This window comes from Crocodylus siamensis, chromosome 13 (assembly GCF_052110815.1).
Source record: "Crocodylus siamensis isolate JL-2025a chromosome 13, ASM5211081v1, whole genome shotgun sequence".
Lineage (NCBI taxonomy): Eukaryota > Metazoa > Chordata > Crocodylia > Crocodylidae > Crocodylus > Crocodylus siamensis.
In genome coordinates, this window is record NC_143407.1 from 35,495,553 (window position 1) to 35,510,084 (window position 14,532).

At 40.9% G+C, this 14,532-nt stretch overlaps 1 protein-coding gene across 3 annotated transcripts in view; it reads right to left on the reverse strand.

Moving 5' to 3' along the window:
* Positions 1–1,239: 1,239 nt before the first annotated feature.
* RAD51C (RAD51 paralog C) overlaps positions 1,240–14,532 on the reverse strand; it is a 29,311-nt gene continuing 16,018 nt past the window's right edge. For 2 of the 3 annotated variants that reach the window (XM_090025508.1, XM_090025507.1), the window contains exons 7-9: positions 13,283–13,343; positions 9,670–9,730; positions 1,240–5,996 (exon numbers count right to left, since the gene is read on the reverse strand). In XM_090025508.1, the coding sequence (XP_089881634.1) occupies positions 5,892–5,996; positions 9,670–9,730; positions 13,283–13,343 (227 nt within the window). In that variant the 3' untranslated portion in view covers positions 1,240–5,891. The remainder of the gene's footprint in view (positions 5,997–9,669; positions 9,731–13,282; positions 13,344–14,532) is intronic. The other variant, XM_090025509.1, reaches the window with a different exon arrangement.

Sequence of the window (14,532 nt, forward strand, 5' to 3'; positions counted from 1 at the left end):
ATTCATGATGATAAGACAGTATAGTGGGCAATTGCTACACAAAGTAGCAACACCATCACCTTACTTTTGTCCTGAAAGGACAATCTAACTAGAGTTCTCTCTCTTGTAAAGGCGTGATCTGTGCGTGGCACATTTGACTCTGACATGATGTTTTCAGTACTTCATTAAGCAAGTACTAAACTATATGCACAGTAACTACTACACCTTAATGAATGTGTAGACACACTGGGAGCTAAATTTTAGAAAGGATTGTTCCTGTACCACAAGGTTAGCTGAAAACAATAGAAGTTTGGAGCTGAAAGACTTAAGTGTTCAGCATATTGTCAGGTACAAGATGAGTTTTCAAGGTGTCCTGCAAAAAACAAAGATCTTATATCCTTTATAGGCTTTTGTATGGTGTGTAGGAAAAGATTAGGATGATTTAATTGCCAAAAAAGTGTGTGTGTGGGGGGGGAGAGGGGGCTTGCTTTATTTTAGCCTGAGCAATAAAAGGAGTATCAAGTCTTTTCTTTCCTGATTTTACTGGTGAATAAGAGGAAGAGCTTTCTCAGCTTATAAGTAGAGGGGTTGGTAGGAAAGCTTTCACAAAAACATTTTTTCCCGCAAAAAAGTTTGTCAAGAGCTTGTCTGGTATCTTAAGCTGATGTGACCAAACTTATAAACTAACAACCAAATTCTTTGCTGCATCAAGATTCAGCATAACGGAAGTCTATTAAAGGCTTCACTCTCCTGTTGGTCTTAGTCTCGATGTAGTTTTGGGCAGCCTGGGATGAAGTTGGTTGAGAACTGTATGCCTAGTAAGGATAATGAGAGCATTGTATGATCTCCTCTCTCCGTGATTGGGAGTGGGATGCTGGTAGCTCAGGAGCTGGTGTGCTGAGAGCTCCCCTTGTGCTGGTGAAATTCTCAGCAGAGCAGATCCATCTCCTTTGTTCTTCCAGAGTACCACAAAGGGACCAGAACCTGCTTCAAGAAATGTTAAGCAGTCTGATGGTATATTCCTTACTCCTGTACATGGCTCAAGATTCATCCCTGGCATGTGTGCTATTAAAGTTCTACCAGTAGCCCAGTGGCCTGTGGTGTCTTGCTCAACACACACAGTAGGCAAGACATCGTGTTTGAAAGTAAAAGTTATCTCTCTCCACCCTCTAAAAACAAGAAATCAACCCTCCACCTTTCAAGCTTTCTTCACTCATTACATAGGAGCAGAAAAAGGGCACAAACATGATTTTATTTCTTTCCAGGTCACCTTTAATGTGTACCTTTAAAAAAGCCTTCTTTTAATATCCAACCTTCAGAGACCCTTTACATAACAAATTAGGTTTATAATGGCATATATGGAAAACTATGTTAGTAAAACTGACATTTACACTCTGATACTTATCATCCCTACTTAAAGAGTTAATGAGGAGTGTGGCATATTTATCAACAAATTTGTAGCCAAATGGTTAAACTAGGAAACTCCAGATGACAAGGATGTAATTACATGTCAGAAGTAATGAAAAAAACCTTTTTTAACATTACCCACACCCTGACCTTGTGGTCAAAATGCTAATGTCTGTCTTGAATAAAAAGCAGAAGTACAAGTGCAGTATAGTGTAGCAGAATTTGAGCAGGCCTTGGGGAGGTGACCTGAATTGTATGGAAGTGCACAAAGAAGTACTTCTTTTTAACTGTGAAAGAAAAACTCTAGCACGTTGGGATGTAGAAAATATTTGGGAACATCAGGGAGTATTTGGAGGTGCTTTAATATACCTACGTGATATATTTTTATACTATGCTGATGAACATCACAGGACTAGACAGATTGTTTTTCTGAAGTGATTTGTTTAAAAGCAGAGGCCTCCACAACAAACAACAAGGCATTCTGGAAGCTAAATTTGTGTTTGGGGTCAAATGGAGCCAGCGTCAAAGCAAATATCACCAAGCATTTTGCACGTAGAATACGCGATTCTCATTTTAATAGGGAGCTCTGTTATTGAATTTGACCAGCTTAAGTCAATAACAGCATTGCATATATTTCTAATATACTGTTGCATAGCATTCAAATTCTTTATACAGTACTGAGTTTACATATCTTACTAACATGAGATGAAAGACACGAACGCAGTTAAAAAAACTTACTTCACAAAAAATACACAAATATAGTAAATATTTTCCATAAGCAAGGCAAATATTCCTAATTCTTGTTATGCCTCTCAAAGCTCAGTGAGACTATCACTCCTCTTCATAACTAAACTGACATAAATTGGCTGAGAACAAGGACAGCAACTGAATTAACTAAATACAGTGAGAAGACCCTAGTTTACAAGTTATTTCAAGCTCCAGTTCACTTTCTGGGTTTAGTCTCTAATCAACTGCAATTACTACTTTTTCCAGCTGAGAAATGTATTTGAAAACTGAGTCCAAAATTTCAAAAGTCTTTTGGCATACCTTCAGTCACCAGTTTTTAATGTCATCATACCACAATCAATAGTATCTTAGGACGTTCCTACGCATCTGTGTCTGGAAAGTTGTTCCTTTCTAAGACTCCAAGGCAACTCTTAAGAACTCATGTCAATAGATGATGTTGAATTACCTCTATGCTTCCTAGAACAAAGTATTTCAAAGTATTGTTCTCCTGGCTGGGGAACAGGCATCTAATAGGAACTTGACCAAGAGACTGACCAGTCTTAGGACATTATACAAATCTTTCCCACCATAGCTGGCCGCTGATCACTACCAACGCAACAGTGCTTGGAATCCAGCAGGAGAGCTGATGTATTTCTTTGTTCCCAGGGTTGCCCTCCAAATAAAAGACCTGAACTTTCCTCCTCTGCAGTCAACAGGAGTTTTGACATAGACTTCTATGGCAGCAGGTTTGGTCCCATAACTTGAAGCCTGACCACCTATCCACACACGTCGTCAAAGCATATTTCCTCCCCATGCTTCTTACATTTATTCTCCTTGGAAGATAATTGGTTTCCTAGTGCTTTCTAATGGAGAAAGTTGTTTTCAAAGCAGAGACCTCATAGAGTCAGGAGGAAATAAAATGTTCATTTTGTCTTCCCAAAATAAAGAATTTCAAAGCAGCATTCTGCTGTTGGGAGAGGCGCATCACAGCCACTGTTTTTATTGCCAAGTCCTGTGGTAGAGACTGGAGCCTTGTTGTAGTGACATAATCGCTCCTCACACCATAAGTAAGTGTTATGTGTAAGTACCAAATTGAATAATAGTAAACTCTGCATGATCTTTAAAGTTTCCGTATTTGAGACAAACAGCATCTTAGCAACAAACCAAACAAGATGAGATTTTACTTTTGGATGAATGCTGTGAACTTGGAGAGCTAGTCTCTTAGTTCATGAAGTTGTAAAATTGCCTTTTAAGCCATTTTGTTTAGCACAGGGATACTCTGAAATAATATATGAGATACAAAAGAGAGTTCTAGCCACATTCATACACACAGAAGAAAACACCTCACACAGGGTAATTAACTGTTGAGATAAAGGGCCAAAATCTTCTCTTACTCAAGTGTTATCTGGAGGTGCTCCACTGTCTCCTGCAGTGTTTCTGGCACAGATAAAAATAGAGTCTGGCCAACTGAGCATTGTTTCAACCATCAGATTCTTTTCTCAAGGGCTGGGCTCCCCTGGGGAATTTTGCTATGGTGTAGCTATGACAATGTAATTGCAGCACTGCAAGCCCCTACAATGCACATGATGCTCTGGTGTAAAAATTGTATTGCACCAGTGTGACTTATTCAGAAACCTGCAAAACTTTCCAGTATAGGCAACCCCTTGTATAGCCTTGAGGGGTTTCTGATTTCTACTCTTAGCCCATCACTATATTATCATTTTATTTCGACAATGACTTCTAGAATATTCGGACATCCATATATTACTCAAACAAAACAGTTTGTCCTATCATAAAACAGCACTGCGGACTCAGCTGGGACCTCTACTGTACTGTACAGCACTGTAGTACTGTAATAAAAATGTGTGGCCAGCTGATATTCGTATTAAAAAAGGAGGACAGGTCTTTCAATATTCTCTGTGAAGATGGAGGAAGAAAGTATGGCATACTTTAAAAGTAGAGAAAGGTCAATTAATTAGACTGAAATAGATGTTTTCCATAAATATAACAACAGTGTGTAGCTACTATCAGTACATGCATCACTAGCCATTGCTAGTGTTTTTTAAAATGTGATTGTGATCCCCTTAACCAGGGCAGTTTTCTATATAGCTATGCAGGCATGCATTCTGTATCAGACCTTCCCCCCTCGTCCGGCACTGCAATACGTAGGAAGCTATTATTCCCAAATGAAGCATTTGCTTGCTGACATCACATGCAGTAGAATCCTTTTGTTTGCCTGTGTCTCCTGCATTGAAATGTTTGTCTGAGTCACAAGTGCCGCCGTCTTTCTTCCTCTATGTCACTCCTGCTGGAAAGCTCTCCCTGACTCATGGATTTTAAATTTTGACAAAGCCCAATTCTCAGAATGGCAATTGAATTTTTCTTCCCTGGAATATTTTATTATGCAAATTATATCTAAACACTATAATGATCCAAAAATCACTGCCACTCTTTTTTTGGCATTTTAAATAGAGAGGTTTTATGACTCATATTCCACACTGAATTTTGTTTCAAGGCAAAGTCAATTTTAGTGTGAATTACCAAATTAAAAATTAGAGATGCTGACTCCCACATTTAGTCTGCTGGCTAGGTTTTCCCAGCTATACTGATATCAATTTCTGTGCTGCAAAGGAAGGGGGGGAGAAAGAGAGAGAGAGAGAAAGTGTGTGTGTGTGCATGTGTGCGTGCGTGCAAGACATACAGTGGCCTTTGTTGAGGGAAATATTTGCTCTTATATATAAACCTCCTAAAATTTACCCAGATACTATGACTATTGATACCCAATAGATTGACAATAATTAATATTTTGAATTTTGAAAATGAGATATTTTCCCCTTGCATTATAATCTTACTACAGGTTTGTTTTCTGTGAAAGAGAACAGATTCTTGCTGGTTATTCGCAGTAGGCAGAGCTGTTCCTTTCATTTGGTTTATATTTTAGAGCTGCTAATGTATTCCTGGCTTCTGAGAAACCCATCTCTCTTCTAAATTAAATTAGCACCACAAACAAAACAGGCCCTGATATTGTAATTAGAATTTCCATACTAAATCCTGTATTTGAAAAAGGGCAGCGTGGAAGCTCAAGGTTGTCTAGCCACATAGCTGAGATGTGTGGCAAAGAACGGTTCCTATTCACCAGGAGAGACTGTAGACATTGCCAGACTGGACTAAATCTTGTATCAATCTAGTCCAGTGTCCTGTCTCTGCAGTGGCCAGTAACAGATAAACGGGATGTTGATTACAGTGCTACAGTTCTTTGGTCCAGGACTCCCCACTATCTAATGGCCAAAGACCTGATTCAGCAAAGCATATAAACCATATGCTTAACTTTTGAAACACAAGCATAAGTCTCACTGAATTTGTCCCTGGCTTGATGCATGTAAGCAAACTGCTACATGGAGTCCTTTGGAAATTCAGTGCACACAGAAAAAGGAAAAATCAAGACCTGTCATTAGATATCCTATAGTGGATGCCATTGTTTCGCTGAGGGAGTAGGAGGTTTTTTTGTGCTCAGAGTAGGACTGTGTTATAACATTCACTACCCAAATAAGAAGTCCCTTTTTGTAGAAAATTTTCAATTTTTTATTAAAAAAGCCAACGGCACGATAAAACTAAACATCTGAGCAAGCATGGATGTTCTGGCTTTAATATGAGAATAATTTGTGAAGCAACAATTTTGGTTAAAAACCAGTCTCTTGGGTGCCTGTGGGTTGGTCCCAAGTTTGCAGTATAAACATTTCCATACATAACATCTTTAGCAAAGTTTAGCTTCTGAAATGCTACTGTTTGTCCTCTTCTATCCGTGGCCGTTTGCGAGGGTTCATTTCAGATCCTTCAGGGGTTTGGCTTGGAGGTGGAGGCTGCACATCCCGAAAGCCATGAGGCTACAAGAAACAAACAAAAACTGGCGGAGGTCCAATTACGATCTCACTTACCCTGGTGTAAACTGGTACAAATGGATCAGAATCAGGTCTGCTCTTGCAATTTATTTTAGAGACGTGGCTTAAAATGTTTCTAATTCAGGCTGCGCTCAGAATTCTAAAGGAAGCTCTTCCTTGCACAGGCTAGCTAATAAGCTCTCATTCCTCATTTTATTTTTAAAGATATTTTCCCATCCCCAATCAGGCCAGCATTTTCATTTTGTTACTAATGGGCCCTATGGCTATGGAGCACACTTGCTTCTCTAAATTAACTTATGCTGCGTATTTCAACAAATTAAAGGCCAAATCCTCCAGCCCTCACTTAAGCAAGAAGTGAGGGGCAAAAACTGCAGGCTGCAGAGTGAGAGCTGCACTTGAATGCTAACAAGAGAATGTTTAAAACTTGGGGCAAAACTGTTTGTTTAGTTTTATTTGACCACTGCAATGGGATCCTGTACAGTTAGCAAAGAGTGGGTCTGAATCTAGTTCATGAGATTTTTCAGACTGAAGCTGTAGAAGCAAGAGCACTCATGGCCAACAACAGTGGTTCATGGAACATGCTAGGAGGTGCCTCTATCTGCTAAAGAACAAGTGTGGGTCAAATGCGGAAGTGGCCTAAGCAAGACACAAGGCACAGAGTAGAGAGCTGAAAAGGATGCGATTGTTTGGCATCAGCACCATGGCATCTGTTCATGGTTCAGAATTTGTGCCTGTTAAGTTTGTACCTATCAAGGTATAATTACGATGCAGGCATCTGGAAAAATGGCATCTTATGCCTTGTGAAGTGACAGCCCTTGCTTTTGTTCTGCCTTTGTGCCTCCTAACTACTCATGTTATGCTGGGAGCATCTCATATTGACCTCTCTGGAGAATGAAGGAGCAGTGTTGACAGTTCACAAAAGGAATCCCATGGAAGGATTGTAGCTACAATGCGAGGGCCTCGCAAAGACAAAGGGGCTAATCAGAAGAAAAACTCCTTGTGGGGACCCTGAATGCTCAAGCAGAGACTTGGGGGATGGGGGGGGGGTGACAGTATTTCAGAAGAGCTGACATTTCAGGTTGATGCAGTGTGAAAAAGAAGGAAGAATTACTATCAAGTGTGTGACTCCATGAGATGCCAGTAAGTCCTATGTGCAAGACCAATCCAAGATGAAATGAAACCAGTAAACATGCTTTGACTGATCTCCAATTGCTGTATTTCTAATCTATTTCTAAAAGTCTCACCTCATGCGGTCTACTATTTTAGTTTTTTAAAAAAGGAACAAACAGGAAGAGATGCTACAAGGACAGAACTTATACAGCCCTTCTGCTATTTTAAGCAGCTCAAGTGTTATTCTAAATTGTACAATGGGGAATCTTAAAATTTAGTATTTCACTGCTGTTTGCATCTGATCTCTGCCATTTCTGTTTGGTACAAAAGTGGATCTGTAGCCAAGAATCCACTTAGTCCAACACACTAGGCATTCTGGTAGTTGTGTAAGCAGTGCAAAGATAAAAGTATGCAGTTCCTATGGATTTTTTGCTTCATTGTCTTTTGGCCTCATACTTTTCAGTCCCCGTTAATGAGCAAAAGGGACTCAGCCTTCAAAAGGTTGCTTGGACACTCAAAAATCAGAATGGCCAGTGATCACCAAGGTGACCAGTCTTTAATCCATCTCTGTTCTATAGCAAAGTATAACAAAAAAAAATTGAGGTATTATAAATCAGCTGAATGTTGCTCAGGTCTCAGATGCCTAAGGCTTCTATGTTTACAGAATTTAAACTGGCTGCAAAAAATGACAAGTTTTGTTTCGCCATCTCCAACTGTTGAACTACAAGTTGATAAAAACTGGGAAGGTTGGGGGAACATTACAATCTATTTATCCATTACACAGAAATTCACAGTATTTAGCACTTACTGTGCTTTACATGTTAAATATTATGTAATGAATCCACAAAATCTCTGTAAGACGGTTAAGTCATTTAATCCCCATTTCACAGGTAAGGAAACTACAGAGGTAGAGATGTAAACTGACTTGCCAGTGTGCCAGTAGGGAGTCCTGTCAAAAGAGCGGAGTCTTGGTTACTAAATCCCATGTAAAACATGGAAGAGACAGATCCTCAAAGATATTTGGGTTTCTAACTCCTCTAGAAATTAGTGGGCATACAACACCTAAGAACTTTTGAAGATCTGGGCCCAAGACCAGATTTTTTTATTCCTGGGTAAAGACATGTTGGATCATATTTTGCAGCAGTGAATGGATATTTACAAGTGCCAGTCTGACTACTAAGGCGATAATAAGGAATGGTCACATTGGACAGCTACTGTCAAATCTGATTTTCATGGAAGAAATAACTGCGTATTCTGTACTTATCACTCATAGAATGTATCCAGTCTCTGAAGTCTGCATTGAAACAGGACTAAGGCTCAACACCTGGGTAATTTAAAACTGCAACTAATCTCTGATTAGAGTGTATTCAAACCTGTATTTTGAGATTGTATGGAGGAACGTTACAAAATCAAACTGGAAGGAAAAAGTAATTAGAACCTTCGGTATGACTAAAGTGAATATTGTATGTATTTCTTCTACCAAGGTTTGTACCTTAAGACATGAACAAAAATCTTGGATTTCTGTTCAGGAGTCTGAAAACCTCAGATATTATGGGCAGCATTAAAAATCTGCAAGAAATGCTATGGCAACATGTTTCCATGAGCACACATGGCAAACAGTTATTACATGTAACTGCATAAGTGACACTTGAAGCAATGAGTTGAGAATGGCTTTCATCCAAAGAGAACTTAGGTAATAATGCCTAGTATTGACACATAAATCACTTGTGCTCCACAATGTGCAGCACCCATCTTCACAAAAAGTATTACTGCAGTGTTCACAAAGGGGCTGAAACTAAAAATTTCTGCTAAAAACTGAAAATGACAGAGGAACAGGAAGACTGTGAGCCAGCCATGTGAGTAAGCCGTGAAAATGGTAAATCTGACCTTAAGATAAATTAAACAAAGTATTTCCAGAAGATGCAGGGAAACCTGAATGCCGTTATACAGGAGACTGGTGAGATCTCTTCTAGAATACCATTTACAGTTCTGGTCATCCACGGTCAAGAAAGATTAATTTAAACTAGAGCAGTGAAGGGCTAATCATACGATCAGGAAAATGGACCAGGAGGAGACTAAAAAGGCTGACTTGTTTAACCTAATAAAGGCTGAGAAGCAGGATAACTGCATTTTATCAAGACACTGGGATCAGAAGAAAGCATCAGAAAGGACAGAATTAGTAAAAGCTAAAGGACAACATTGACACAAGAGCAAATGGATATAGAGTTACTATGAATATATTTAGGCTGAAATCTGGAAAGTTTTAACAATCAAAGGAGTGAGGTTCTGCAACAGTGTCCCAAGAGGAGAGTAGTTAAGGTCAAAAAACCTATCTAGTTTTAAGAGGCAGAAAAGTCTCTTCCAGTCCTACGTTCCTAATATGTAATTTCACACTGGTATGACTAACTATTTCTGCTATCGGGTTCCAAACGCAACTTTCCAAAAGACCAAACTGGCTTCCTTGGAGCTAAAAACACATCTGTGAACGCTTCTTCTGGCTAAATCTCTCCTCCCGCCTCCAAAGTCCTCCCACAAATTCAATACTAACGGTAACACAGTATGGTACTGTTGACTCCTTCTGACTCGGCGATTTGTATAATGTTGCCAACCTGGTGAAACAAAACAGGTCTTATTAACACTATTAAACCTTTAGCACAGTACATTTACCAAGCTTCCAAACAACACAGATATAGCCTAGGTCACTAGTGAGATTCTTAGACAGTTCAGTTAAAGGGTAATGTTAACATCTACAATTAAATGATTTCTCATATCATGAGGCACTCTTATTTCCCCATAGTATGGTTGGGATTAACTCTGCACTTAATAATGGAGTAATGGATTAAAAGATGCCTTTCTTGACGCATAAACAAAAACGTTGCCCAAGTGTAAGGTGAACTCTAGGGCCAGATTTTCAAAATAGGACAGCATCCAGCTGATTCCTTTTATGCATCTAGGTGAAGTGCCCAGACTTCCCAGAGCATTCAGGAGCCTTCTTGTTCTCAGCAGATGCTGCTGGGTCTAAACAGCTTTCAAATCCAGCTACACCTAGAAGTCTGCCCAGTGATGTACAACAACTAGAAGAATTCTCATGGACCATCACAATTATAACACTACTCCAACCCTACACACAGGGCACTAACTTGTCCCAAACTTGTGAAAACTATGATACATACAAGGTACCCATTCTTCTTCCCTTGGCCTTATTCTGCCTGTTGTCTGTTTAGAGTGCAAACTCTTTAGAGCACAGACCTTGCCTCCCACTCAAATAATCATCACATACTTCACTTCAAAAAGGCATTTGGAGTACAACTCTGCTCTAGTCCATTAAGCAACAGATTTTTTGTTGATCCTTTGAGTGCTGGTTACAGGTTTCTAGCCAGTAGAGAAAATACAGTTCTCAAGGAGCAATTAGAGAGGCATCCCTCCTATTTCTCAGGTCTGTGAATGTAGTATAGTCATTAGGGATGTATTTGGTATATAGTGATTAGGGCACAGGAGACCTGCCCTCTGTTTCTGGCCCTGCCACTGACCTGAGAGGTATCCTTGGGCAAATCACCTCCCTTGTATCTTTTCTACCTATTTGTCAGTCTTCTCTTTTTGAATGCTAAGGTCTGAAGCAGTGGCTCTCTGACACGTCTGTATAGTGCCTGGCACGGGGGGCCTCTAGGTGCTACTGTAATACAAATCAATAACCAGAAAACAGCTAAATATCACAATTTCCCCCCCTCCCAACCACCCCAGGGCTGCTGCCAGGCTCCATGCACACACCTCCACATTCACACCTTTCCCTGAGAAACTGACAGGGCAAACGTTCTACCTTGAACAATCTGTCACTTTTTGCACTAAGATACCCTGCCAAGGATCCTGTTAATTATTTTTAGGGGTGTTTTTCTCCCTGAGGTGCCATTCTATTAGAGAGCACGTAATTACAGCCCGAGGAAGATTGCTACTTCATATGAGCTACATAGGGAATTCCTTAGAACATTTAAGTGGTGGGTTGTACTTTACAGAATAGCCTCATTCTCAAGCAGCAGAAGCCATGCTTTTATAGGCACTCGGCTGGAGTTCTGCTGCATGCCTCTGACTCAACCAGGTCTGTTCTCACAGCAACAAGGCCCAGTGTAATTAAGCACTGACAAATTTCCAGGACTGGAGGAGGGGAAAGAGAGAGGTAGGTATCATGTTTAGCCAAAGCATAATGAACAAGGCGGCGGACTCTCAAACAGTCACATGAGCTCCTCAGTAACAGCCTATATAAACCGTGATAGCAAAGCCTGCATGGATCATTGGTTGTAGTCAGGCCATTCATATATACAGCAGAATCAGGTTATTTCATCTTGTTGGACTTTAATGTTCCGCCTAAAATAGTCTACTGCATTCAGACCTATTCTAGCTTTGCAAGTCTTGTTCTACAAGGTCAAGAAGGAATGTTGTTTTATGCAAATTTAGCCCTTTTGCTTTTTCTTTCTGTTAATTATGCTTCAGCCTTTCCAGCATGATCTTGAAGGAAGAAGGTCCTCACTTTATTTGCTGTGTGCATTTACAAATTAACTTATTTTTTCTACAATCCACATGTTGATGCCACTTTCCTCTTTGTAAGAGCTTTTCTAAAATAACTCCTAAGCAAGGAACCTGCTACAGATGCTCTGCCTGCCTCACTCAGATAAGAACAAAGCAGACAAGCAAGGGAGGGAAAAAAAGTGGAAGCCTCCAAAAGAAAGTCATGTTTAGCAAATAAGCTGAAACTGTTCAGCCTTGCTCCATGGAGCCTAGAAGGTTCCCCTACACAGACCCACTGGGACAGAAGGAGGAATGAAAACTGTTTCAAGGGGGATTTCTTCCCTCCATTCCCACCTCCTCTACTAAGCTTGGCACTCATCATTTAGTGTTTTTAGGGGTCCGTCCAATTTTTATTAGAGAAATCCTGCATTAGGGAGCAGAAATGTCCAGCAGAAGGGACTACGGGTCAGATTATTTGGGTTCTATCCTCGCACAAGTCACTACACAAGAGGAAAGTCTTCAATGACCTCTTTAGTTTTTGTATCAGGTGCTTAGCCACTTGCCTATGGTTTTACTACAACACAAAAAGGTTTGTTTTTCCTCTGCCTACAAAGTGGGGAGAGTAAAACTGATTCATTGAGCTCTGAGGCCCATGGGTGAAGACAGCCAAAAGTACTGTTTTTTTGGTTTTCTTTTTGTCATCCAACAGTCTCCAAATTCCTTGCATCTGAAGAGCTGCTGTGAGGCTGTGACACTAAAGAGACAATGCAGTAATGCTGTTGCATGCTGACCACAATGAAGGAAAGAGTCTGTGATCCAGACGATCACCTTACCTAAGGGCTGAACTGCAGCATAGGGATGTCTTGCCCTACCTGTCCAGAGATGGGACAACACATGGAATCAAAGTCAAGTCCGAAGTCAACTTGAAATAGAGCTTCTGGGCATATACCATGGTTACTATAGAGCTATTTGCCCTGAATTTTATTCTGTAATAAAGAGTGGAAACATGACCAGCTCTCCCAAGCTAGCTACCTGCAGAAGGTGTTATTACAGAGCCTGGCTCTGGAGCAGCCAGGTAGCAGGCAGACAGTTAACAATGAGCTACTCTTGAGATAAAAATTATTAAAAGGAGTGGGCACATCTATACAAGATGCTTACTGTGGAGCTAATTTGGTCCACAGTAAAATGTCACCATCTATATGTGCGGTGCTACTGGGACAGAGTAAGCTAATTAACTCCACCGTAGGACAGACAGTACTACCAGACACAAGTGTATCATGTGGTGGAATTATTTACTCTGCCACAATGCACGTGTAAGATCCTCACAGGCCTGCCTGGGGCACAAGAGCAAATGGATATGGGGCTGCAGTCCTACGCACATATGCAAACATGGCACACCCAGGAGCAATAAACTCCGGCACCAGAGTTTACTTAGCAGCATTAATCGCATGTGTAGATGTGCCCAGTTACTCTTCACTTTTTGAGGGGTATCTTTATCTCAGAGTAGAATGACTCACACCAGTATAAGGCTGCTTGACATGTATCTGCACCACTTTTAATATAGAGTTAAGGTACTCCATAGTACATGTGTACCTGCACCCGATACTCAGCTAACAGGAGCCCTTTCTAAATACCGCATGCTGACCTGTATTTTCACTTACCTCTGATTGTTGTCCCAGTGCAAGATTAAACGGATGGTAGCAGCATGTCCCCAGCTTTCCCCTGGGGGGACATACATGCAAAAGGAAAGTTATTTTATTGTTTCTTTTAAACACACTAGTATCAATGGATTTAACTTCCAGAAAGAAAAAAAATCAGTCCTCCTCTAAGATGATAAAACACACAAACAAAAGAAATGTAACTTGGTGCCCCCAGAAATACATCTGGAAGGACTTCACAACCCTTTATCAGTTTATGGAAGTGCCAAGGAATTTATTACCTTCCCTGATTTTTTTAAACAAAGCATAAATTTGAAGTGATGCTTTCACATTCATAGAATGTGTATATAGATATTTAACTAGAAGATGGACAGTAGCAACAGCATTAATATGGCTCACATAGTAAGAGTTTTCCCATCTCTACATAGATTTCATAGATTTCATAGACATTAGGGCTGGAGGGGACCTCGGGAGATCATCGAGTCCAGCCCCCTGCCCAAAGGGCAGGAAGTCAGCTGGGGTCATAGGATCCCAGCAAGATAAGCATCCAATTTACTCTTGAAAGTGTTCAATGTAGGTGCTTGAACCACCTCCGCTGGCAGACTGTTCCAGACCTTGGGGGCTCGGACAGGAAAGAAATTCTTCCTTATGTCCAGCCTGAAACGGTCTTGCAGGAGTTTGTGACCGTTCGACCTCGTCATCCCTCGGGGCGCTCTGGTGAACAGACGTTCCCCCAGATCCTGGTGGTCACCCCTGATAAACTTATAGGTGGCCATCAGATCCCCCCTGAGCCTACGCTTTTCCAGGCTAAAGAGTCCCGTGGCTCTCAGCCTGTCATTGTAAGATCTGTTTTCCTGACCTCTGATCATGCGCGTGGCTCTCCTCTGGACACTCTCAAGCTTCTCCACATCCTTTTTGAATTGTGGAGCCCAAAACTGGACGCAGTACTCCAGCTGCGGCCTCACCAAGGCCGAGTACAAGGGGAGAATGACGTCCCGGGATTTGCTCGAGAAGCATCTATGGATGCAAGTCAGCGTTTTGGTCGCTTTACTAGCTGCAGCATCACATTGATGGCTCACGTTTATCTTGTGGTCAATGATGACCCCCAAGTTTCTTTCTTCTGTAGTGCTATCCAACGTAGCACTGCCGAGCCTATAAGGATGCTGCAGGTTTTTCCTCCCAAGGTGGAGAACCTTGCATTTTTCGGTGTTAAACACCATCAGGTTCTCGTCTGCCCATTTGCTGAGCTTGTC